We start from the raw sequence: 27,840 nt of genomic DNA on the forward strand, positions 1-27,840 counted from the left end.
TAACAAACGACCATACCACCTCATAACTTTCAAAAGACCACATGGACCAAAGAAATATGCCCATCAGGACTGCTCTCGTCTTGTAGTCAAATCCTCGCAGGGAAACATCCGGTTGTCTTGCAGGGTCTGTAAATACGCTCAAACGTCAAGTTTGAATTCGAACATTAAATCCCATACCCAAAGTAGATAGAAAGCGTTCCTTGTCATATAAATGTGAAATAACCTTTGCAATAACTTGTTAAGTTGTCTGTATGTAACATGTTGCCATGCAAAATTTCTGCCTGTATCCACCATACTCTATTTTTCACTTTTTCGTTCCAATTTTCCAGATTTTATCTCCGTCCATTAACTTTGCAGTACCTACCAATCGGATTTATTGTTAATCTTTTAATACTCCTCATGAATATGCATGAAATATTTATCATCCAAAGAAAGACAAACGATCAAAAATCAAAAGACCATATTATATTTCATGTAAACATGCATAATAAGAAAAAATAAATATGGGGAGGCTTCAGATCTATAAAAAAAACCAAAGTTAAAACCCCACCACAGTTTCATGTTCCTGAACCTTACTTGAGGTTGTCTTATGTCATATTCTAGTGCTTTTGTATTGTTTTTTGTCGATAATTTGGTTTTGACGACAGATCTTTGATTTAATTTTATCACAACTTTTACAAATTTCCCTCTAACTTTTAAAATCACAGTTTTGACAGACTCGGAATCATCCTGAGAATGGCATATTGTATAAGCACCCGTTTCTTGTTCAATACTGAATGCTGCCCCCGCTCGAAGTGTTTTTTTTTTTATTATCTTATTTGTTGGGTTGCTGTCTTATTGAAATACAACCTACTTCTAGATTTATTCATGGGATTACTTTATCAAACCCTGTTTCCGTGTTTCAGACTGTAGAGATTTAATCAACTGTCGCCCGTATCCGGCAGAAAGGATTTGCCCTGACAATAGTAGTTACCACCCTTGGGCAAGTGTTAGATGCCGGGCATATTGTGGTTTTTGTGTTGGTAAGTTATCAGTATATAAATTAGAAATAGAAATATCACAACAGTGGAGTGGCATATTAAACAAAACAGGGAAAGAAAAACCGACAAAACACGAGCAACGAATTTGGTTGACGGTCAACAAAACAAACTCCTTAGCGATTTTAATGGAAGGCATAGTGCTTTGTTTATGTATGAATGTACTATCCTTGCAAAGTTTTTGGCTCAAAAGAATTCATGATAAAGGTTACAATTAAGCGTATTGCTTGAGGAAGTTCGCTACTCAGTTTCAAAATAAATAGCTTTTCATAACAATAGTATATATTGATAGGGGATTAATAAAGGAACAAAAAGAGCGAAAAAAAATATAGGTCCGTGTGCTTGTTTTCGAGACATTAGCCATTGAAATTTTGGCGGGAAAATGTTCTCTCTTGATTTTTCATAGCTTTATCATTGACAAGTTTAAGTTTTCAAACACTATTAAAAAGTAACAAATATTTTATAAGACTTTTACAGATGGCTTATAGTTATACATGTAAAAGATTTATAAAAAGAAAAATGGGGTTAGTGGGCACATGTTTTTACAGCACTCAAATGGATAAAACCAGAGGATTCCGAAAATCTGACAAAAATTCCAAAACATGACAAGCGAACATTCTTAATTAGAGAGACTTGTATGAAGGAGGATAAACATCAATTCCATTATTTATAGTTTGAAACAAGACTCCTTTGTTTATTGTACTTGTCTGTGTCGAAAATTGAACAATTTTATTCTGAGCATTTTAAAAAATCATAATATATACAGATGTTCAACTTGATAATATAATATAAGACGGCGTGATTGAACAAAGTAGTATATACTTTGATCTTGCTTTCAGTAACAGCGAACATGATTTTATTCGGGTTCCTTTTTTATTATTGTCTATCTTAACTGTGTATGTTTTTTTTTTATTATCTATTATCGGTTTTCTAGAGATAATAGCTTATCATGTGCTGATTTTTATTGTAAGTTTCTTTTCGCCTGTCTTCAGTCAAATCTACTTTTATTTCTCAAGAATAAAATCGTAAGATAAAAAAAATACATGTTGTTAAAGGATCAAGTAATATAATAATAAAAAAAAAGAGCACCCTGAAAGGATAACTATTTATGCAAAATATCCAAATGTATTATAATAAGGACTTGATATATATTTCAGTCAATACACCACCACCACCATGTGTAGACAAAATATCTAACTGTAATGAGTATGATGCAGATCTCTGCACAAACCCACTTTACAGACTCTTTAGAGAGGATAATTGCGAACTGTTTTGTGGACTTTGCACAACAGCAGGTAATACCATAATAATCATAGTTTTACTCCTTTTAGGGCAAACTAATTATTCTACTATTATTATGGATGACAACGCGCACTTAAGTATTCCTCGAAAAGTCAGAGTATCAAATATTTATGTGAAAATATGATTTCTTCTTTTAATAAGTTTTGTGTATTTTCATTCAAGTATATATTAAATGGTTAAATTAGAATAATTCAGAAAAATTAATGTCAAATTATTCAAAATATTACCGATTTTTTGCACAATAATACATGTTCATTCCTTATGTTTAAATTTAATGACCAATATCATGCGAATGCAAGTCCTTTGCAAAGTTCGCCGTTTCAGAAACTAAAGGACTATGGGTAATTGCATTGTTCGTACTATAAAATGGAAATAGTGTCACATCATTGATTGAATTTCTATTGTTAATGACGATTGTCAGCCAATAACAACGTGGTCTAGTACGCTTTTGAAAATATTCCAGGAATCAAAAGTGTGACATATAAAAATCTACAAACACAAATACTGATTTTTGTATGTGTAAAAATAACTCATCAAAGATCCCAGGTTCATAATTATGTATGCCAGACACGCGTTTCGTCTACAAAGGACTCATCAGTGACGCTCAAATAAAAAAAGCTAAAAAAAAAAAAAAAGCACGAATTGAAAAGCATTACAGACAAAACATTCCGAAAGATAGCTTTTGTTTTATTTCTCTTAAATACATAAATGTGAATAAATTTGATAGCTTTGTTATGTTTTTCTTCTTCTGTTTTTATAGATTCAAGTGCAAATAAACCACCAGGACCAAATAAACGAGACTATGAAGAGGAGGAAAACTTTTTTCTTTGATGGTTACCATACATTTAGCTAATAGTAAATAAAGAATGAGAATCAACAAAATATTGTCTGAATACAAGCCATATCACATACTTTTCTAAATATATTCTCGGTCGGACATTTTGTCAAACTTTTACCATGTTGAAAGGTTACTAATTGCCTATATAGTATTGAATACTGCGATTTATTTACCCAATATAAAAATAAGGAGATGTGGTATGACAACTATCCAATAAAGTTCAAATGATGTGGAAGTAAGCAATTATAGGCAACCGTACGGCCTTCAACAATCAGAAAAACCCATACCGTAAAGTCGGCTATAAAAGGTCCCGACCAATGCCCATTCTAGCAATTAAATTATATTCTAATATGACGTGCTGCTTTCGCTTTGTAAACAACACCGTGATAAAATACTCGATATATCTATACTTAGCGCAGACTCAGAGATATACATAATAATGGATGTTACAATATACCTCCCTCGTAAATCCACATGTATTGGAACCTATTTGCAAACGCTGTGCCGATTTTATTGTTTTAAAAATTGCAATTGAAAAAAGACTACAGAACTTTTATTCTTATTCGGATGCATAACAAAAAAAAAATAATGCACTAGAAATCGGAGAAATATACAAAATCAAAATAAAATAAAATTCTGCGAAAGTCCATTAATGCTTTTGGCGCATTTAAGTCATTTCAAAACATGACGTCATACAAATGAAAACGCTAAAGCTGAAGGTTTTTCCGTTACGTGAACCATCGAATTTCGAATAATATAACATTAAAATGGATTTTTGAGGTAGATGTTGTTTTATTTTCTATTTTATTGCATCATTCGCATATTTACTGATTTCAGCAAGTCAACATGGCGGCTAGCTCTCTTTAGTTACGAAACGTCAACTTTGGATTTGACGGTAGCTTATGAGAAAACATGTAAATTAAAATTGACAAATGTTGGGTTTGAGAATTAAAAGAATTAAGCACATTTTTTTTAGCGGTTGTTTACGAAATAATTCATGCAAGCTACAGATTTATTAGAATGTTTAAGCTTTATCTAACAGGGAGTAAAAAAGAACAGCCAAACACACGGCACACCCACCCTCGCTTCAGTTTTTTAATGACCGTATTTGTCCTATTAGAATCGAAATGATTCATGGAAGCTATAGATTTGTTGCTAACGCTCAGGATGAAATTTGAATATCACGGCCAAGGCCATGTGTACATTTCCAACAAATCTATGGATTTGTCACCGGGGAAACTGGGTGACTTGTAGGGTTGTGAAGCAAGAGCCTGACTGAATGGCCTCTTGTTACTGAAACTGTGTGATGCACCTGATCACACAACGAACGATTGCTCTGAATAGCAATGACACTTCTGAGACTGAAACTCTGGTGAAAACTAACTCTTGAGACTCTGGAACTAGCGATGAATAAATCAATAATTCAGCATGGAATACTGTTATTACAGATGGACTGTGTTCAGTGTAAAGTCCTGAGTCCAAATCTTGCTTATCAACATTATAAACAAGTATTTATACACAATTGAAATGACAAGAATAAACAAAACAAATAACAATTAATTTGAGTAATATTGTTCAAAGATTAAACTATTTTTAGAACTTGAAGAATAAAGTTAATTTACTAATCTGATTATGATATTTAAAAACATATAATTATGAAAAAGGTAAACTGTCACTAATTAGTTAACATAGTAAAACATGTCACTCAATGTCCAAACTGAGAATTAAATTGCACATCAAAGCATGTTGATTTAAGTCCTGGATATGAAATGTAAATAGAAACGAAAACATAAATTAAAAAGAATTGTGAAACACAGAGAATTAAAGTCCAAAATATCAAAATTGAGAATTTTATATTAAAGTCCAAAATGATAAACGAAGCTGCTTTTTCCCCTGTCACACTTTCATGAATTATTTCTTAAATAACGCATATAAATATCGTTGCGCATACGTTATTTTTTTTCTCTTCTTATTTGGATATATCAACAAGGCTAGAAAGTCGAAAATATAAATCGCCAAACAGTTCGATGGCAATGGCTTTACGAAAAAAAATATCACCGAAAATATTAAGTTTTGTGACTAGTACTGTGTGTACTATCAACTACACAAACTGTTTTGTTGTCGTCTTAGCTGTTTCAGCGGATTAACTATCAACTGCAATAACTTTTTTGTCTGCGTCTTTGTCATATTCATTTGTATTTTGTTTGAATTTTTTAATCAGTTTTGTTGTATCTCTGTGATAAAATTGAGAATGGAAATAGGGAATGTGTCAAAGAGACAACAACCCGACCATAGAGCAGACAACAGCTGAAGGCCACCAATGGGTCTTCAATGCAGCGAGAAACTCCCGCACCCGGAGGCGTCCTTCAGCTGGCCCCTAAACAAATATGTATACTAGTTCAGTGATAATGGACGTCATACTAAACTCCAAATTATACACAAGAAACTAAAATTAAAAATGATACAAGACTAACAAAGGCCAGAGGCTCCTGACTTGGGACAGGCGCAAAAATGCGGCGGGGTTAAACATGTTTTTTGAGATCTCAACCCTCCCCCTATAGCTCTAGCCAATGTAGAAAAAACAAACGCACAACAGTACGCACAGTAAAACTCAGTTCAAGAGAAGTCCGAGTCCGATGTCAGAATAGGAAACAAAAGATGTTTATGTTATGACTACTGGGTCCCAATTATTGGCACATTAACCAATTATATCTGTTTGGGTTGCTCACCCATTTTTGTCAATATACGTGACGGAACTATAAATAACTGTCATACAGGTCTTAGGTTATTTTTTAATAAGATAACTATAAAACCAGGTTTAAACTATCATTTGCTGTGAAAAATGCATATACCAAGTACAGGAATATGACAGCTGTTTTCAGTTAGTTCTAAACGCTAATATATTATAACGTTTGATTTTGACAGGTTTTGTGGACTTCCCCCTTTTTGAACTTACACGGTAGGAGTTCGATATTGTTGTAAATACTTTTTTTACAAAATGTGCGAAGTTGACCTATTAAGTCCTTGATGTGTTTATAGCTCTACGTGTATTAAGAATGAACAATTGTAGTTAACATATTGAAGATAGTGAAGCTAATTGATGTTTTAGCTCTTGGTTTGTGCCAGAAGTATGTGTACAAAATCATAAACTAAAAACTTTTACTAAAAAAAAACCGAATAGATTTCTTATTTACGGAAATTATATAGAAATCTATCATCAAATTAAACAATAGAAGGTCCAAAATACAGGAGACAAAATAATAAAATGATGTAAGTAGAGATGTAATACGATTGCCATAACGTTGCTTATGTACGCTGAAAATATATAAAACATATATAAATTCAATATTCCAAATGTATTTTATTTATTTCTTATCGTGAGTATCAGAGATATAAACATTACCACGAAAACTTAACGTTGAGCAATGAACCATGAAAATGATACCAAGATCGGATGAACCCTATCAGACTGACATATAAAAAAGAAGATGTGGTATGATTGCCAATGAGACAACTCTCCACAAGAGACCAAATGACACAGAAATTAACAACTATAGGTCACCGTACGGCCTTCAACAATGAGCAAAGCCCATACCGCACAGTCAGCTATAAAAGGCCCCGAAATGACAATGTAAAACAATTCAAACGAGAAAACTAACGGCCTAATTTATGTACAAAAAATGAACGGAAAACAAATATGTAACACATAAACAAACGACAACCACTGAATTACAGGCTCCTTACTTGGGACAGGCACATACATACAGAATCCCAACCCTCCCCCTAACCTGGGACAGTGGTGTAACAGTACAACATAAGAACGAACTATAAAAATCAGTTGAAAGAGGCTTAACTCATCAAATGGATAAAAATACAAATACTACAAATACAAGTGGACGTGGCCGGGTACTTGTACATCCAAACAACAAAAAGACACCAAGTACAGATCTGAGAGTACTCGCAGTTACTAACAGCTAGTTCAAAGCCACTAACAACTAATAAAAAAAAAAATCATGCATCTAAAACTAAATTATCAATCCGTACACATCCAACATCCAATGGATTTAGTGTAAAGACGTCTTCTAATCATTCAATATCACGCCTGGTAAACCATCAAATCTAACCAAATGGTTAAGCGAGAAAAAACTTTACTGGCACTTCCTGTTGAGCTTTTCTGGTACAAAATGTAAACGATACAGATAGGGTAGGTCGGCTTTTCATCATCTTATTGTCAATCTGTAATTTTGGTTTGTTAAGTAGGAGAATGTCATCCCATATAAACTAAATGAGAGCTTGTCTCGTTCATTTCTCAGACAAATGTAATTTAAAATGACATCATAATGACTTTTCTCACGCAGGTAAGTGCGGTCAGCTCAGTGAGTTTTTGACAAAATTACAGTGAGATCATCTATATCAGTATGTCATATGTATGTGAGAATTAAATGTATGTCATAAATTAATTATACAGTTGTTTTTTTAAAGAAGTCTGAACAATGAAAATTAGATAAGGGTGTGGATGGGGATTTATAGAACAGAGAATAATGGGCAGAATTAAAGTGTAAAGAATAGAGAAAAATGGACCAAACATTAAAGAATAGAGAATAATGAGGTGCTAAAATATAAAGAAAAGAGAATGATGGGCAAAAACATAAAGTATAGAGAAAAATGACCTAAAAAATTAAAGAATACAGAAATGATGGACCCCCAATCCAAACTCTTGTGGATAATCCATGATACAGAGGAAAACTTCAGAACATAAGGTATCTGTATACAAGGGTTGAAGTATCCAGGTTTTCTACCTTCTGAAATGTAAACGTTTAACAAAAGGTATTATTCCACTGTTTATACATATTGATAGTTTAATCAATATTTGATTGGTTGTGACTATCCCACGTCTCATTGAACAAATCTTCATATTCCTCTCTGAAATGTCGGGACTACATCGTGCGACGTTACGCGCGGTTAATGTACATAACGTTTTGAACTTTTTTTTTTTAAATAGCGATTGCAAAAATCATTATCGTGTTCAAATTCATTTCATGTATTTGATTACAATTGCACCAATTGTGTATTGAACTTATTGGTTTTGAAAATCAGGTATCACATGACTTGACTATCAAGTATAATCTTTGAAAAATACCAATTGTTTTTATCGCCATTTGTATATTACCAAATACACCAGTATAAAAACCTTGGCTTAAATTTTGATTTTCATGTCCAAATATTTAATTTATCTAGAAAGGCATCACAAAAAATAGACGTTTTAAAAAGAATTTGTGGTAATTTAATAAAAAACTAAATAAATTAACAATTTCTCAAAACTTTCTATACTTTCAAATTTTAAGTTTGTCTACTATATATTCTGGCATTTTTGTAAATTAAATGTAAATGGAATAGAAAAAATCCAGGAATGAGCTCTTAAATTATATACAACGATTCTTTATCAGATTATAATAGATGATGGGTGTAGCTCAAATGTCCCCTTTTAAAACTAGACGCACGATAGCGACAGCGTTATAGAGACTTTCAAAATCATAAACAGCTTAATTCCTCAAAGAAGGAATGATCTTGTCACTATAAAATCAAGTATAATATTAGATATAATAATTCCATCAATTAGAACACTTTTTTTGGAAAAACGTCTTTTCGATTTGTTGCACTCATATTATAGAACCCACTGACATACTTCATAAAGAAAACACATAATTTTAATTCAATTTGATTTAGAATTTTTATATTAAATTGACATGGGAATGAAGAATTAGCCTGTTGTGGATGAACATGTGTACGAAAATGCGTTTTCCTCTATCTATTTGGTTTGGTAGTATATGCTGTTATATATATATATACAAATCTAAATTGAAAACAACGTTCAAACCTATGATTGCGTTGGATAAAAACCGCAATTTTTATACGTGTGCATGCAAAACAAATTTCTTGTTAGAGGGGTCTAAATACAGCACAAACAACATTTTCCAAAAGACCAAAAGAGTGAAAAAGTATATTTTAACAAAACGCATTTGACTAACAGGTCGAACAACAAATGTTCTTAAATCCTGCTGACTGCCATTGGCGATTGCCAAATAAACGGATCACAAGGTGTAATAAATGGATCTTAACTATAAATTTAATACCAAACAGAAAACAATAAACTTGCGGCAAAGATGGCCATGGTATACCGCAGACAAAGGTGCAAAGATGTTTTGTACACCATATCCGGATTTCGACAATTAATGTCTCTTCAGTGATGTTAGGAATCGAAACGGTTATTGGAAGGCCACATAATTTACCTCAATTTAGGATAGACTCTTGAATTTTGAGGAGTCAAAATAGGATGAACGGATCATATAAACCCGAAGGCAAATATAATACAAGCCCAAACGAAAAAATATAAACAAATCTAAATTGAAAACAACGTTCAAACCTATGATTGCGTTGGATAAAAACCGCAATTTTTATACGTGTGCATGCAAAACAAATTTCTTGTTAGAGGGGTCTAAATACAACACAAACAACATTTTCCAAAAGACCAAAAGAGTGAAAAAGTCTATTTAAACAAAACGCATTTGACTAACAGGTCGAACAACAAATGTTCTTAAATCCTGCTGACTGCCATTGGCGATTGCCAAATAAACGGATCACAAGGTGTAATAAATGGATCTTAACTATAAATTTAATACCAAACAGAAAACAATATATATATATATGAAAGTCTAGATTGAAAACAATGTTCAAACCTATGATTGCGTTGGATAAAAACCGCAATTTTTATACGTGTGCATGCGAAACAAATTTCTTGTTAGAGGGGTCTAAATACAGCACTAACAACATTTTCCAAAAGACCAAACAAGTGAAAAAATATATTTTAACAAAACGCATTTGACTAACAGGTCGAACAACGGATGTTCTTTAACCCTGCTAAGTGCCATTGGCGATTGTCTAAATACAGCACAATATATGTACACTGTCGGGTAATATAAAGTTTATTTGTATAAGCTTTTACATCTTCGCTAGCCAAGGGTTACGATCCAGTCCCCTCCTCTCCAGGGAAGAGGAGGGGACTGGATCGTAATCCTTGGCTAGCGAAGATGAAGCTTTTAGAAACAGGATGAAAAAAGCAGATCGCTTGTTTTTATCGAACAATTTAACCCGGACACTTTTACGTTTAGTTTTTTTTTTAAATTTCAAATGATTGTCTTTGATTTTTATATAATCTGACATGACTAATCGCAGAACTAGAAGAGGACTTCAAAGTAAAACCTACTGTTAACATTGCTGCTCGTTTGCTGAGACTGAAGCGGGATAACGTTCAGGAGAATTTAATCAGAGACATAGTAATACAATGTCTCTGGTTTAATGTACAAGGTAATTAAAGCAAAAAATGATATTTTACAAAATAGTTGGCTAATGACAGGATTCATGTTAGCATCATATTAGTATGAACCTGAAATCATGATTCCACAAATCTTTTTGAGGATCTGGATGGGCATACGGCAAAATTGCGGGTACTTTATTCATTCGCTAAATCACGTGATCTATGGTAAACCAAGCCCCTTCGAGCGAGTTATCTCCCTTTTATTTTACTAAAAAAAAAACCACATGCCAAACACACGGAAAAGAAAAATTGATTTTAAGCGGCTTGCCGACGGAAACTTTTTTGTTACAGCGGCAGAGACAGTCGAAACGAGAGCAGTTTTACCTGATACATATGATGTGGAGCGGATAATGGCATGCCGCAAGCTGAAAATTGTATGTTTTGTATCAGGTTCTGATATTATGACCTTGAGTGAGTCTGACTTAAAAAAAAAAACTCGCTATTTAACTTTAAAAAGCAATTAAAAAGACAATATACATCTAGCTGACTATTGAATGTTAAAACTTATTTATTAATGTTTCATAACTACAAGCATTAATTGAAATAGACCAATGATTTATCAATGTAAAGGGAAGCAACTCGCTTCTGAAGGGTTGCCGGTACAAGGAGGCGCCTTAAAGGGAATAAATTGGATTGTACCAACTCATTTTGAAATTCGATTGTGATCGATACTTTCTATAAAAAACACATCAGAAGATTTTTCTTAATGAGTGAAAACTTAAAAAGTATGCGTGTGCATTGTTGTTAACGAATAGCGTATTGTAATAAGTTGAGTCCAGGACATCCGTTTCTTTTTTTACAAGGGATGATCACGATAATGATGATGGGTGGCTACTCAACGTCCAGCTACAAATTAATATGCATATTCAGGACGAGAACAGGTTAATGTAATAAAAATATTTACCCTACTTTGTACTAGTCCGATGCGCTGGCATGAATTTAGCATGCTAGTTCAACTTCAGAAAAAAAAGCATTTAAAAGCTAGCCAATTGTTGCTTGTAATGTTTCCATAAAATTTATGACCTACCAGTAGCTATCTTCCAATATTTCATTCTTCATCTACGTATATACCTCATACGTGTTTACTATAGAATTTAAAGTTTGAGAGGAAGCATAATGACTTGTCACTTTTACCTACATTTTAGAAAATAGCAAAAATCTTCATTGATTTATATTTAGGCAATTGATAAATATACATGTATACTGACGGACTTTAAAAACGCAACACATATTTTTGTGATTTTCTTTACCAAATCATGATTGATCATCATAGAACCACTATTCAAGCTTACCATATTTCTTTTTGTTTAGAAAAATTCAATACCTGATTTCCTGAGGTGATTGAACATACTGGATAATTGATGTCGCACAAATTTCTTTAAACAAAATTTGGAACCCATTATTGATTTTTTGAAGATTTTTTTTTCGTGAAACAATTTTTTCTATCCATACCCACACTTGAATCATTAAAAAATTGTTGCATCTCCATATTGACGAGACTGAGCAATGAAAATCTGAATCAAACCGTCAGAATATTGCAGGCAGGAATACGTGAACGTGCTGTTTCCAGAAAATTTCACGTCAGAAACTCGTCTTACTGTCCTTACAATAATTAACACTGTTACAGGCAGACGGAATTTGTTGATGACCATCCATGACCAGATTAACATGCAGTGACAACACCACGTCAATACAATTGGATTATGCAACGTTATTTGATAGACATGTTTACGGCCGCAACGTCAACTGCTAATCTAGCTAGTCACCGAATGCCATGGCAGACAGATTCATGCCAAAAATGTTTCCCATAAACTGAAATGCCAAAGAATCGTGTGCAGAAAAACTTTTAAAGCCCTAAATTTTTAACCGCTTTATTGCCAAAAGACACTGTAATGCATGGGACAGAGAACAAATCAGAAGGTACAAAACAGAACTCAAAACATACCCATCAGACTTGGTTGACCTTTCTGACATTCATTTTGGCGTTAATGACCGGCAGTCATTGCCTTTGACGGTCACACATCTACTAATAAGGGGAAAACCAGGGTTTCAGTGCATACCACATGATTTGAACATTAAAAATGACGTCATCAATTCAACTTTCGAACTGCAAAACTTTGTTTTAGGCATTAAAGAAATGAATAAAATTTATGATTATATATTTATTTTACAAACATTGCATATTTGAAAATGGTAATAAAAAAAACCAGAATAATCAAGTGTTGCGTTTTTAAAGTCCGTCAGTATATATATATATACAATGTACATATGTTGATTTCATCCTGTACTTTACTCCAAACACTTGAAACTTTAGTTATTAAAATCTAAATCATTGTCTCTAATTTCTCAAAGAAATCGACATAGTTTAAACGCGGACCGCGAAGAGGACCCCAAAATGAACTGGTAAAGAAAAAGAAATATCCATATTACAGCTTGCTCAACATGGAAGCGGGGGTAACAGTAGACTTTATTTGTACAATTAAAAATAAAGCAAAAATTTATTTGTATACCTGTTATTTGTTCAATAGTTGGCCAATTACTGGATAAAAAAATCATTAATCATATCAAAGATAATTCATTAAATAATAGATAGAGATACTTTTTTTTCTTTTCTTAGTGTGAGGAGTACTTAGTGAAATTGGTTGGATTTTCTTCCTATGAGTGCACGTGGGAGCCGGCTGATCATTTACCTGCCTGTTTGATTCAAGAATTCCGAGAGAACCAACACAACCACTGCCACAGAATCTACTACAAGACGCCAGTGACAACATTTTGGCTGTCTTTTAAGATATACTGCATAGAAGAACTGGCTCGCATTTCTATATTGAAATTAAACATAACATTTTTAGAAATATTTTGAAGGCTTAACCTGATTGTTTATAATATGAAATCAGACTTCGATAATTTATTGTTTCCTAATTGCTGGTATGTTGTTTTTTATTCAAACCAAGGGGAATGTAGGAAGATCAAGTTTCCAATTTTTGTAAAACCAATTCTTCGGTGGACAAAAAAACAGTTTGAAGTTCAAGGAGCTGATTCTTTTATGTTATGCAAGCAAAGGCCAAAAGAGTTTGTTAAAATTGAATTCGGCACAAAGAGGGAAGTAGTGAAAATTGTCATTTAAATAAACCTTTTCAGTGAAAATGGTTTTTCAAATTAATAAAAACACTAACTTTACATCATTACCTAAATTAAGTAATTGACACTACAATAGAAACGCAAAACGTTGAACAATCCACACAAAAACAAACATGGATTCACACTCCTTCTAGATAGGGGAACAGTTCTGAAAATACACAGCATTTACAGTGAGACAAATATTTCGCCGATAAACATAATTAATGATAATTTGAAAAAGAGTGTTCTTCCGATTAAAGAAAACTGTGTTCCATTTGAATCAAGGTTTTTTTCATTTGTCCGGAAAACACAACTCAAAGCTAGCCGTGTAACAGGTGGGCGAGGGCGGGACGCTTTTCCACGGGAAAATGTACATTTGCACGTGTTTTATGATAAATTTGTTCTAAGAGTGAATTATTGGCGGAAGAACGTAAAATCTATAATGGTAAGCTGAACTCGTTATATGCAGAACTTTTGACAAAAGAAAAACAATTAAACTCTCTCAAATTAAAGTCTGATGACTATCAGAAAAATTTGAGGTTGTATGAAGAGGCAAATACAGCCTTAAATAATTACATTGAAAACTTACAAAGCCCTCTAGTAAATAAAGGTAAGACAATACCAGAGTGTAAAAGCAGGAAACAGTCAAATAAAAAGATAAGTATTCTTAAGGAGAAGGTAAACAAGGCTCTATGGTTTGCTAAATCGTTTTGGGTTGATTTACAAGAGTTAAAGGTAGTCGACTCAGCAGGTTCTACGCATGACCTCTTAAAAAACACAAAACCTGTTGGCAGGTATGATCAGCTGCCAGAGACGGAGCAAGATAAGGTAAAAAGTCTTTTGTATATTCTTGGTGTTTCTGACGATGCTTATCATGAACTTGTGTGTGTATAATGACGGACTTCCAAGATCGTACTTGATAAAACAATGTCGTCAGGATATCAATGACATGTGCACTATAACTCAGACCCCTGGTAAAAGTCCGGGTGCTCAACTCACGTTGAAAGAAACTCTAGATAGACTCCTTACTAGACATGATATAGAGGGCTTAGAGATACCTGTCATTCAAATAAAATTTGCAGAAGATGGTGCTTAAATGTCCCGAATGTCAAACTTTTTGGTTTTATCGCTGGCTGTTTTGAACAGCGGCGAGGAGGTCATGTCCGTGTCTGGGCAACATACACTCGCTATTGTTGGTGGGAAGGAAGACTTCATATCAATACAAGAATCCTTATCAGATATTTTCAAAGACATAAACAGTCTTTTGGCAAAGAGAAATGAAATTGGCTATATCCCATATCAGTCTTCGAGTGGCCAAAAATACTTATAAGAGTTATTTCAAGGAGGGGATATGAAGTTTTTATTGATTTCACTCGGTTTAAATGCGGCCAATGCAAATTTTGCATGCCTTTATTGTAAAATAGAACAGAAAAATAGATACAATGTGAGTAAAAGTGCAAACTTTTACAGGCACGACAATTTCAAAAGATCAATTGAAGAAATGATAAAATTATGTAAAAAGAAAACAGCAAATTACGGTTCAATTCATCCACCTTTGCTGTATATAGATCTAGATCATGTGGTCGTCGATGAACTTCATTTAATGATGCGAATTGGAGATGTGCTGTTGAGAAACTTGATAGAAAATGCCATCAATATGGATCAAAAGGAAAATTTTGGAAAAAGAACAAAGTGCAGTAAGCGGGTTGATCAAGTTGTAGAGTTGATAAGAAGTTGTGGTATATCCTTTTCTATTTGGGAGAATAAGGTCAAGGATGGGATGGTTGACTCTATAGATAAAAAATAAGCCAAAAAAAAGAAGAAAGAATGGAGACTATGTTTGTGCTAAAATATTAAGAATAGAGAATAATGCCTCAGAAAATGAAAGACTATAGAATTGAAGGACCTCATCCAGACCTTCCTATACTCTTTGTTTTTATTAGTTCTATCCTATTTCTTGGTGTTCCAGCTAATCTTATTTCATCCAGTCTAATTCACCCAGTATATACCAGTACCCTATAACCTCACAAAAAACTTCCAGATACCGATATACAATAACATCATATATATACAAATCTATTTAAAAAAAATACTTCTCTCTAATGAATACCAGTTTACATTTTATTCGTCTTGTTATGAATCACACAAGCACTTATTATCAAATTATAAGACAATTACAGGTAAAAAATATATTAAAATATTGCTTGTACAAATAGTGCACATTTTTCATATTGACATAACATTTCGACTGCAAGTATGACGTTCAAATTATTATCGGATTGATTCCGGTATTGGTCTGCGACTTACCTTCACCCTCAAACCGGAAATCAACAAGTGTTCTGATCTGATGATTTTCTTTGGGTAAATGTTGTATTTTGTAGTGTTAAAGGTATTTTTATATCGATTTGAATGAAGTCCTATTTTATATTTTTAGTTTTTCATCATCTTATAAGGTTGTCAAGTTTGTCATATGTATATTCTGTATGTACTGTGCTGTCGGCTTTGCTAACTAGCTAGGGCAAGGATTTGTATAGTGAGACTATACAAATCCTTGGCTAGGGCAAACAAAATAATACATGTGTTTCCGCTAACGTGCTGAAAAAAATAGGGTAGGTAGGTAGGCAATATCATTTTATTTTAAAAACATTTTTTAATAGCTGGTTACTACTAGGGAATCAGTCTGACTTTAACAGTGCTTGTTCCAAAATGGCATAAAAAGTGTTAGGGAAGGCACTAAAAATAAGGGTAGGTAGGGTTAGCGGAAACACATGTATTAATATTTTTGGCCTAACGACTTTATCGGTTTATCCAGGTCAGGAATAACCATTAAAGGGCATTAGCTATCAAATTCTCATATTTGATTTATAACATACTAAAATGTATTTCCAAATTACAATAAGTCTGAAATAAAGAAAAAAACAATGCAGGGAGTCGATAATATGTATCAGCATTTCATGTGTATTTTCTTCTTCTTCTTATGGTATCCAGTTATCCATCAGATTTTGATGATTACTAACTGTTGCACATGCGTAGGATAATAATAAATAAATATTTACAAAAGAATAGTTCCAAAAATAAACAAATACTAACATGACATGTGGTTAAAACTATATACATAACTACTAGGTTTACTGTTCTATATTGTAGAGAACAGTAGGTGTCAACTGTTCTCTAAAAATATTTAGAGTGGGAGAAAGTACTACCTTTGGAGGTAGTACATTCCATTGTGTAATAGTAAACGGAAAAAATGAATATTTGTAGCAGTCTTTAAATGTAAGTAGGTGTTTGTAAGTTTGTGGATGAATTTGTCGGGTTCTATTGTCTGTTGGTATGAGTAATTCTGATGGTACAGCGACAATATGGTGAACAATTTTATAGAACATTATAAGTCTAGTTTTAAGTCTGCGTTGTTGTAAGGTAGGCCAATTTAGAGTAATGAGCATGTCTGTAACGCTACTGGTGTTGTGATAACGATTACAGGCATACCTAGCAGCCCGACGTTGAACCATCTCAAGTTTATTGCATTGTTCAGCAGTATGAGGGTTCCAAACCGAACAAGCATATTCTAGTTTTGGTCGGACAAGTGCTAGGTACGCCTGAGACTTAATGTTTGTGATGGATGTTTTTAGATTTCTTTTTAGAAAGCCTAGGCTTTTATTAGCATTACCAATGATGTTGTTTGTATGCGGGGTCCATTTTAAGTCGGATTGCAGTGTTATACCAAGATATTTAGCGGAGGAGACAGATTCTAGGGTATGGCTGTGAAGGATGTAGTCGTGTTTAATTGTATTTTTCTTGTTTGAGGCAGTGAGAACTGTACATTTGTCAGGATGGAAAGCCATCAGCCAGTCTTCTTCCCGATTTGCAGCAGCATCAAGATCTTCCTGAAGGCTATCACAATCTTTTTTAGATTTGATGCTTTTGTAAATGATGCTGTCGTCTGCGAACAGTCTGAGTTTACTGGATTTCAAATATTCTGGTAGGTCGTTTATATATACCAAGAATAGAACGGGACCCAGAACTGTTCCCTGTGGGACACCAGAAGTAACTGGAGCAACATCTGATGACTCTCCATCCAGGACAACTGTTTGTGTGGGGTTGGATAAAAAGGCAGACATTTTAGTCTATAAATAAGAACAATGTCTATTTATTCACACAAGTCTTTAATGTTGAACATTGACCCAGGTCATTTGCAATGAAACATAAAACATTGTTAGCATTAATCATGTTAAGGAGCACAGTTGAGTCCATAGTTATAAATTCTTGATCCAATGTAGTGTCATGTTATATACCATTTTAGTTTGAACTCTAGAATGTCAATTGTTTAAATCATCAACAGATGACCGTGGTCATAAATAAGAACAATGTCTATTTATTCACACAAGTCTTTATTGTCATGAATGTTGAACATTGACCACGGTCATCTGCAATGAAACTTAAAACATTGTAAGCATTAATAAGCACAGTTGAGTCCATAGTTATAAGTAATAAATGTATATAGGCAATTATAACCCTCTAGTCTAGACATTGTCACAAAATATTAATGAAATGAGCTCAACCTGTTATGAGATATTGTGCATGATGTTTAAAAAAAACAGACTCCTAAGGGAGCTACCATTTGATTTTTATGGGGGGGCTAGGATGAAAAATTTTGTCCTGCCTTTTTTTTTTTCCCTCTTTTCAGTCCTGCCTTTTTATTTTTCACTCTATTCGGTCCTGCCTTTTTTTTTTAGTTTATCCGGACCTTTTTTTTTTACATAAATTGTCATCCTGCCTTTTTTTTTGGGAAATAATCTCATCCTGCCTTTTTTTTTACTCAAAACTCCTGTCCTGCCTATTTTTTTCAAATTTCATCCTAGCCCCCCAATAAAAATCAAATGGTAGCTCCCTAATGTTGTTATGGTTGTCTATATAAAGAATAACTATACATTGTCTCAAAATATAAGATTTATTTGTACAAGACTGAGAAACTGGTAGACTGGAGGCTTTGCTAAGCATTCTTATCATGTTCTTCCTTCTTCTTCTTTCCTCGGGGGCCGAGTGGTCTAAGTTACTCATTCTAAGTAGTTACTACTGTAATCACTAGCCAGTCAACACTGAGGTTGTGAGTTCGAACCCCGCTCGTGCTGGTGCACTTGACTCCAATCTTAATTGACTAGGATTGTCAGTTTTCCTATCGAAGGTCGGTGGTTTTCTCCGGGCACTCCGGCTTCATCCACCAATAAAAACTGGCCGCCACTAAATGGCCCAAAAGCGGTGCTTAAAAGTGGCATTAAAACACCAAAAAATCAAAAAAAAATCAAATCTTCTTTCCTCAAGGCTTTCCCATTTTAATATTTTAACCATATTTGTGATACAGCCAGGTGTTCGGTCTATGTAGTACGTTGTTATTCACAAATCTTGCTGCTCTTTTCTGTACCAGCTGTATTGCCTTGATCTTATTTTGGTTTGTTTATTGTGCATGTTTATTCCACTGTAGGTCTTTTCATGGATACATATATATGTATGTAGGAAGGAGATGATCCATCTGTTGGTTTTAGAATTTATGTACATGTATATACACTGTTATATTTCAACTTGCGCAGTAGACAGTTTCAAGCCAAGTAAAAATGAAGTTTCATAACAAATACAGAAACTGTTATTTGAATGTTGATAGAATTATTTAAATCTGAAATCATAATAATTAATCTCACATGTTGGTCCATGTTTAACAACATGAACAATCAAAAGCATGACAAGGTTAAATGCATGCAGATATTTCTGAATTTATAGTACTTAAATAAGTGATTTTATCTTAGCTATAGGAATTAATTATTGCAAATGGATAATTTTTTTCATTACAGATTTAGAAATTAAAGACATGAAAAAACATAAACTGAGGTCACATAATGGCATCTTATAACAGTACTGATGCAGATATAGGTTGGTTATATATATAGTGTTTTAAAAAATTGTCATAAACTTTGAAATGCAAATTCTTAAGTTTAAATAGTCATGTTTCATTTGGCTTTGGTTAAAGTTATGATTCACAGTTCTGTACTGACTCCAAGTTTTAAAATACCTTGAAAAATCAATCATTTTTATTATTTGAGAACTATTTAAGATTAAGGTAGCTGAAGTGTCTAAATGTTCAACAATAGATTTTTCTAAAACTTCTGTAAAAGACTTCTGGGTCAATATACATGTACTTTCAAATTCAAATTTAAAAACTTGGGGCTCGAACCTTTGCTTTTTCTTTAAAATACATTGAAATTAACGAAATCACAGTTATTTTATTTGGTTTAAATAGGGGAAATTTAATTTTTCCTTATTGTGGAAACATTAAACGATAGAATTGGTTAAAATTCAATGAGAGAATTGCATTTCAAAATATCAAATAAGATTAGGGGTATGGCCCAATATTTTCCTGAAAAATCAAAAAAACACAAATAATCCTATTCAATTCAATATAATTATCCACCCTTGATGTTAAGAAGATTATTTCTGAAAATTAAAAAAAAACACTTAATGACACTGAAGTTTTTGATAGTTTAATCTTAAAATCTCAAGTTTTTGATGTTTATGCTGTAAATTGAATGATACTTGGTAAAATATTTTTAAACAAAAAAACTATTTTTGCAACATGCCCAGACATGCCAGAAGGGATGCTCAGAAATAGACAACCAGTCTACCTTAAGATGATGTTGTATTATTGCCAATAAGACAACTATCCTCCAGCTTCCAAATGGCATAGATGTATTTCATATTATTGGCCACTCCATTTGGTTGATAGATTTAGAATTGTATTGTCCATTATTTTTTGACTGAGGCATTACAGAGGAGAAGGTTCGATAAGGCCCTTCCTTAAATGGACCCTATTTCTAGCTATGTACAATTTCAAATTAGGATTTATTGAGCAATATCACAATGAGTCATAGCTAATACAATGAAAAGATAGGGAATATGTCTATTTTGTTCAATATTTGCATACTTGCATCATGACATCACAAATAGCACTAACTTTGATTTTCGACGAAAAATTCAATGGAAACAGAAAATTTCAATTAATTTTTTAAATTGGAACCATAGAGCACATGCTTTGACAAAAAAGATCTTTTTAAATAAAGTTTGTTATAACATTACTTATCTGACATGAATATTTTGTTTATCGACGCCTGTGCTCTATGATTCCTCGGCCCAAATTCGGTTAAAATCCTGACAATTTTGTCAAATTTTGCGAAAATCTCTCTTGTTGGCCTATTTTTGGGATGAAAAAAAACAATATAAAATGAAACTTTGACAAAAAAAATAGTTCTATTTAACTTTCTTACATGCATGACATGTCTTTTCATCAACTTTTTTTTTTTATCTTGAAACATTGAACTTTATAATCGGGGCCAAATATGGTCCGTACTGAACTTACTCCTTTTGTGTGTTAAGGTTTTCTGCAAAAGAGTTATCTTTATATATATGTATACAGTGTTTGAACGTTTAGGTCTGGATTATTTTTGGTTGCAAGCAAGACAATATTGTGTCTTCAGCAAGTTTTGTTCCATTACCAGATTACCATGGTAATTATATATATTGTTTTATTGGTAGTTTGCTAATCTTTTCATCTTTCAATGAACAAAGCAATGATGGTTGACATGGTTTTTGTCTTCCATGCATTGAAAGTCAATATATGCGTAGATATTATAATCTTGTGGCTGTAGCAGCTGCATCAGACAGGGTTCACCTGACCTCACATCATTTAATAGTTTAAAAGTCAATTAATGCTTTCATGGTTATCTGTAAGTCTGTTTATCAGATACAATAAGCAGATAGTTAACTATATTTGATATATGGAATTATTGCAAGGACTGCATTTCTGTCAGGTAGGGTTTATCTGACCTTTACCTCATTCACATGAATCATGTGTGAATCATAGAATTTGATGTTACTAATTTTATGTGATACTTGTTGTACATGTACAACTGTTTTCTCTTAGACTTTCAACATTAATAAAGCAGACAAGACACTTCAGTATGTGCACTATTGTGATTAATTCTGCTAAATATTTTGATAGGAGAAATGAGCAGGAACAATAACTGATATATAGGTGGCCCAGAATTTATGGTGAAAAATCCTCAAAAAAACCTAAGGTTCAAAATGAAAGTCTTTCTAAAAGGACATTTAAGGCTCCCTAAATACACATGGCCTGATGTTTAGTTGTGCCTCATGCAATTCCAGACAATACAAACTTAATGGAATGTATACGTTTGGCATCATACAGTACAACCATGCAATTTATTCTGTAATCAGATACTGACATTTCAATGGTATTTTAAGACTTGGTTTTAAGAACATATTTAAATAAACAACTACTGTATGAATAAACAGAGCTATAGGGTAAAGGTCAGTAAGGTAAATTTTTGACTCAAAAGTATCAATAATAACAATCAGTTCTATCTTTGACAAAGAAAAGTTTTTGTAAATGATTCAAAGCTGAAAAGTTTTAAACCTAGAATTCTGATACAATATACTAGTACCATTATGCTATCAAGCAGTTTGATAAAATGTACCATGTTGGTTTCCTGCCTTGTCATAAAGATTATAAAAGATGTGCTGTTTTTTTGTGTCCTTATTTTTTGAAAATGTAAAATTACGAGGTGCATAAAAAATATTTTACAATAATGATTGTGTGTTAACTATTTAAAATGTAGGCAACGTGTTTTAAAAGACATTGCAATTACTTACGTGTTTTTATATGTTTTTCAGAGTCGATTTACTCTGAGGAGGGAAGTAACAGTTTCAAGAGGCATTCATTTTCATCGGATAAGCCAGTATTTCGATTCTTGATTTTCGATTGTGATTCCACCAGTAGTTTCCTTGTGGCTGGTAAAATTGTTAACATTCCAGTAAATCCTAGTGTGAACCTCGAGCTGGTCCAGCGAGACATTATTTTGAAATATGGAAGACCATTTTCGAATGTTCTTAACAATGATCAATATGCTGAAATTTTCGGTACAAACCATAAGGTTTTCCTGTCACCTATTCAATCAATATTTGTATTTCTTCCAAATGAAAGAACGAAACAATTAACATTTTTCATTTCTAAAACTTTTGCAAACACACCAATTCATATAAGCAACAATGCTATGCTTTTAGAGAGTCCTGTACCTTTTTTTTGTGTATCGCTTCCAAGGCCAATCACTCTGGACAACATTCAGTTCATTAAGCAACAGTTATCAGAGGAATTACTTCAACTGTGCTATGACAACGAAAACGCAGAAACTACATTAAAGGTAGAAATTTTGAACCAGTTACCGAGAAATGCTTTCTATTTTGATGTAGTGAAAATAAAAACAAATATAGTAAAATTTTCCTACCACCAATCTTTCCAGTCTTCTTTAGTTTTACATATAGAGCAGTTATCAACAGATACTATAGAGGAGTTTTTAAAAGCTTACTTAAAGAGAGCGGCTAAAGAAGTTGAAGAATTCCGTGGAAAAGACATTGCAGATTTTTCTGTTACAGATGACATTGGGAAAAGAGTTGATTACAATTTGAAAGCCATCATTTGTTTACTTTTCGATGAAAAACAGATTATGAAAGACATAAATTTTGATCATTCATACCCAACATTCATTGTTCATTTTACTCCTAAGCTGTGTTCCTATATTCAGTTAGGAGTCCGAATAATTGGTGAAGATAGGGGACACATGCATCCTTTCACTGTGTTTGTTAGATCTGATTGCTCAACATTCGAACTTAGGCACGATATTTCAAAGCATTGTCACTGGAACCCAAAATCCTTTGAAGTTTTCCTTCCTAGCAGTCCAAATGTCATTGATGAGGTTGACAATATTCAAAACCTGCCCAAACTAATTAGCTCAAATTCTGTGCTGACTGTTCGTAGAACTAAAAAAATAGTATTGACAATTAAATCTGGCTTACCTGATATGGACAGTTTTACCTTGCAAGAACATCCAATGTGTTCAGTTGAAGAGTTAAAGAACAAAGTGTCCAAAAGATGTGATATATTGCCAAAACAGTTTGACTTAATGTACAAAAGCAAAGTTTTGGAAGAAACCATTATTTTAGAAGATATCATTGAAAAGAAAGCAAATTTAGAGATGCTTTTCAATGAAAATAGGATTATATTCCGTCTATATCTGCTCAAAACATTACCAAATAGGACAAATACTGAATTCCATGAACATTTTATTCATGTCAAAGTCGATAATCCAGATGATCAAATAGGTGAAATCACATCTTTATTTGCTGAAAAACTCAAGATGGAAGAAGGTGAACTTCATTTGTTACATAAAGGATTTTGTGTTGAAAAACACAAGTCTTACAAAGACGCAGATGTCATAGATGGGTCTGTCCTCTGTTTATGTCATTGTGAAAATCCTGCCAAAGGTCCTGGCTCACAGACCATGGAAACTATTTTCCAGGCAACAACCACAGGATCAGTTGAAAAAGGTAAATATTTCAAGGAAAAAAATAACAACAGTTAAAGAGAGTTTTTTAAATATATAAGACTTATTTAAAGTCCTGGTCATTCGACTGAATAAACTTTGAAATGTCCAACATATCAGATATCAGGATTTAGAAAAAGAGGGATCGCTAAAATAGGCATTGTTTGGAGTGTAACATGTAAAAATTCCATGCATTAATCATATATATGATATATTTAGCACCATTAGGGAGGGGCCAGTGAAAATTTGATTCAAACAAAAACCAAAATTCTGTAATTTCTCTCCTCCTCTGAAACTACTGGTGATGTCAAGACTTTGTCAATGACGTTGCATTTAACATTTCAAGCTTAGATATGCTAGAAAAAATATTGTATTGTCTTCCTTATTTACACCAAAAGTCAGTATAATAGAAATGAATAAGTAATCCAAGTATTCAAATAAGGCGAAATATTCGACATATTACTGAAGAACAATAATGATAGTTCACTCAAGGCAGATTCCATAAAGAAAAGATAATTTCCGTCAAAAAGAACAATTTAATAAAAATAATACTAACTGTTATTTGAATGATAATATGTGAATGTTTTATTGAATATTAATGTTAAATAAAGCAAGAAAACCAATTCTGTTATGATAGCAACATTTTTTTAAGGTGTCCTTTATTTAAAAAATATAATGTGAATAGATCTATTTTTTGACAAAAAGTGTTTACTTATAACATAAGTATAACATGTATTCCAAAACAGAACCTTATTGGTGTTGATTTTGTTAAACATAATTTTGGGAATTTTTTAACTTTCTTATTTGGAATCTGCCTCATGTGCTCAAAGAATTAGAGAACTAATGTGTTTTTTAACCGCTTGTTGAAAATTATTCCATTTGGTATTCTTTTGTTTGTTATTCATGTGATTCTATAACCATGATAAATATCTATTTTATGATTTTCTAGTAACAGAACCTTCGATGGTAGCATTACAGATGAAATTGAGAAAACTAGAACTGCAGCAAAGTAAAAAGGAACCAAAGTTTAAGATTATCTCTAGAGATGTGCATAATAGGAAGATATTTAACAGAATGGTAGGTTGCTGTGTCTTCATTTGTACTCGTAAATACCAGTTTTAGTGAATTGCTGAAAAAAAAAATGTATAATTTCGTGGATACTTGATTTAGTGGATTTGATAATTCTGCAAACAGGCCACAAAGAAATTTTTACTTTGCTGAACATTTTAATTTGCTTTTATAAGAATTTCACACTGACCAAAAAAGCTTCAGTTCCATAGCTAATGAATTATGAAAGATGTGGGGTATATATGCCAATGAGAAAACCGATTGATAAAAATTTGTTGTTAATTTGCTTTTATTTTATATATGATCATGATGATTTCAATTGCTCAGTGACTATGACCCAAATAAAAAATTTTGAATAAAAAATGTCAGGTCAAAGTGAGATATATATATCGCATGAGTTTGAATCCCAGCCAGGGAAGAACAAAAAATTTGCTTCCGCAAATTTACAGATCTAACATTGTTGGGCTGTCGTTTAGATGAATTATATATACAGAATATATTTTCAGCCTTGTATTACCATCACTGCTGGTGATCCGATGGATAAAATCTGTTGTAGAGTCGTCACTGATTCAGACGTTCTTGGACCCCTCTACCAAGAAATTTGTTTTGCATGCACACGTATAAAAATTGCGGTTTTTATCCAACGCAATCATAGGTTTGAACCTTGTTTTCAATTTAGACTTGTTTATATTTTTTCGTTTGGGCTTGTATTATATTTGCCTTCGGGTTTATATGATCCGTTCATCCTATTTCGACTGTTTCACAATTCAAGAGTCTATCCTTAATTGAGGTAAATTATATGGCCTTCCAAATACCGTTTCAATTCCTAACATCACTGAAGAGACATTAATTGTCGAGATCTGGATATGGTGTACAAATTTTTGTGGTATACCATCTTTTCCGCAAGTTTATTGTTTTCTGTTTGGTATTAAATTAATAATAAGATCCATTTTTACATCTGGTGATCCATTTATTTGGCAATCGCCAATGGCAGTCAGCAGGGTTTAAGAACATCAGTTGTTCGACCTGCTAGTCAAATGCGTTTTTTTTAAAATATACTTTTTCACTTTTTGGTCTTTTGGAAAATGTTGTTTGTGCTGTATTAAAAATATATAAAAATTGCGGTTTTTATCCAACGCAATCATAGGTTTGAATGTTGTTTTCAATTTAGACTTATATATATATATATAAATATGTACAAGTCTAAATTGAAAACAATGTTCAAACCTATGATTGCGCTGGATAAAAACTGCAATTTTTATACGTGTGCATGCAAAACAAATTTCTTGGTAGAGGGGTCTTAATACAGCACAAAACATTTTCCTAAAGACCAAAAATGTGAAAAAGTATATTTTAACAAAATGCATTTGACTAGCAGGTTGAACAACAGATGTTCTTAAACCCTGATGACTGCCATGGTGATTGCCAAATAAACAGATCACCAGATGTAACAAAATGGATCTTAATTTTTAATTTAATACCAAACAGAAAACAATAAACTTGCGGAAAAGATGGTATACCTCAAACATGAGGTGCAAAAATTTGTACACCTTATCCGGATTTCGACAATTAATGTCTCTTCAGTGATGTTAGGAATAGAAATGGTATTTGGAAGGCCATATAATTTACCTCAATTTGGAATTGACTCTATAATTTTGAAGAGTCGAAATAGGATGAACGGATCATATAAACCCGAAGGCAAATATAATACAAGCCCAAACGAAAAAATATAAACAAGTCTAAATTGAAAACAACGTTCAAACCTATGATTGCGTTGGATAAAAACCGCAATTTTTATACGTGTGCACGCAAAACAAATTTCTTGGTAGAGTGGTCCAAATACAGCACAAACAAATATGTATATATACTTTATTTACATATGCTTAGAATATTTAATGTGAAATTATATTGAGAAATAATCATGTTACAATGAATTTTATAATGATTAGAATCTATAGCTAGGAGGTTGTAACTATCTGGTAGATTTTTTTTCGGACAAGATTTTATTTTAAATTACTTTATATAGGAATATTATCAAGTAAGACAATTGGACTGATTATGGGGAAAAAGCCTACTGAAGGGTATTTTACTGAACCTGGTCTAAGCTTCAGGGTATTCAAGATTTGACAATTTTCTAATTTTGTTTATTATATTTTACAGGTTTCAGTGCCACCAAACACTTCAAGATCTTCACATGCAGTTGATGTGTTAGATGGATACAAATCTGATACTGATTTACTCCGACAGAAGCAGGCAGCAAATTCATCATCATCAGAAAGTCAACTGGAAGCTCATTATAACTTTACAAACCGTGAACATGACCAGATTAGGTCTACACCAGGACCAAATAATGGCTCACATGTAAAAACAAGCACACCATTATTTAACCAGGGACCCAATAACAGACCATCGTTGAATCTAGATATACGGAGCACTTCCCCTCTACCAGAACAAGAGAAATTTTATCTATGTGTAACTCCACCACTATCCTCTAATAACCTTTCTGCTTTATCTGACAAAAGAGGGAACAATTTACCTGGTCAAATAGGATATAGCTTAACTGTGTGGGGTGACGGCAACCTGCCAAATATTCCTAGTATACTTGGATCATCTCCATCATTTACTAAAATGAGAGATGCCTTGGAACAGCCTAATGGTAAA

The 27,840-nt window shown here is 32.9% G+C and overlaps 2 protein-coding genes across 5 annotated transcripts in view; both read left to right on the forward strand.

Moving 5' to 3' along the window:
* Positions 1-27,840, forward strand: part of LOC127712814 (collagen alpha-1(XII) chain-like) — an 88,495-nt gene that overhangs the window by 16,447 nt on the left and 44,208 nt on the right. The gene's annotated exons all lie outside the window — the stretch shown is intronic.
* Positions 15,998-27,840, forward strand: part of LOC127711251 (uncharacterized) — an 82,585-nt gene continuing 70,742 nt past the window's right edge. For 3 of the 4 annotated variants that reach the window (XR_007986619.1, XR_007986618.1, XM_052217243.1), the window contains exons 1-5: positions 16,004-16,058; positions 19,513-19,591; positions 22,406-24,115; positions 25,061-25,188; positions 27,340-27,835. Coding sequence is in view for 2 of the 4 variants with exons in the window: in XM_052217243.1 (XP_052073203.1) it covers positions 19,558-19,591; positions 22,406-24,115; positions 25,061-25,188; positions 27,340-27,835 (2,368 nt within the window). In the remaining 2 variants the exon portion in view is untranslated. Of the gene's footprint in view, positions 16,059-19,512; positions 19,592-22,405; positions 24,116-25,060; positions 25,189-27,339; positions 27,836-27,840 lie in introns of all 4 variants that reach the window. The other variant, XM_052217244.1, reaches the window with a different exon arrangement.

Source organism: Mytilus californianus, unplaced genomic scaffold (genome assembly GCF_021869535.1).
Source record: "Mytilus californianus isolate M0D057914Y unplaced genomic scaffold, xbMytCali1.0.p SCAF_8, whole genome shotgun sequence".
NCBI classification, from domain to species: Eukaryota; Metazoa; Mollusca; class Bivalvia; order Mytilida; family Mytilidae; genus Mytilus; species Mytilus californianus.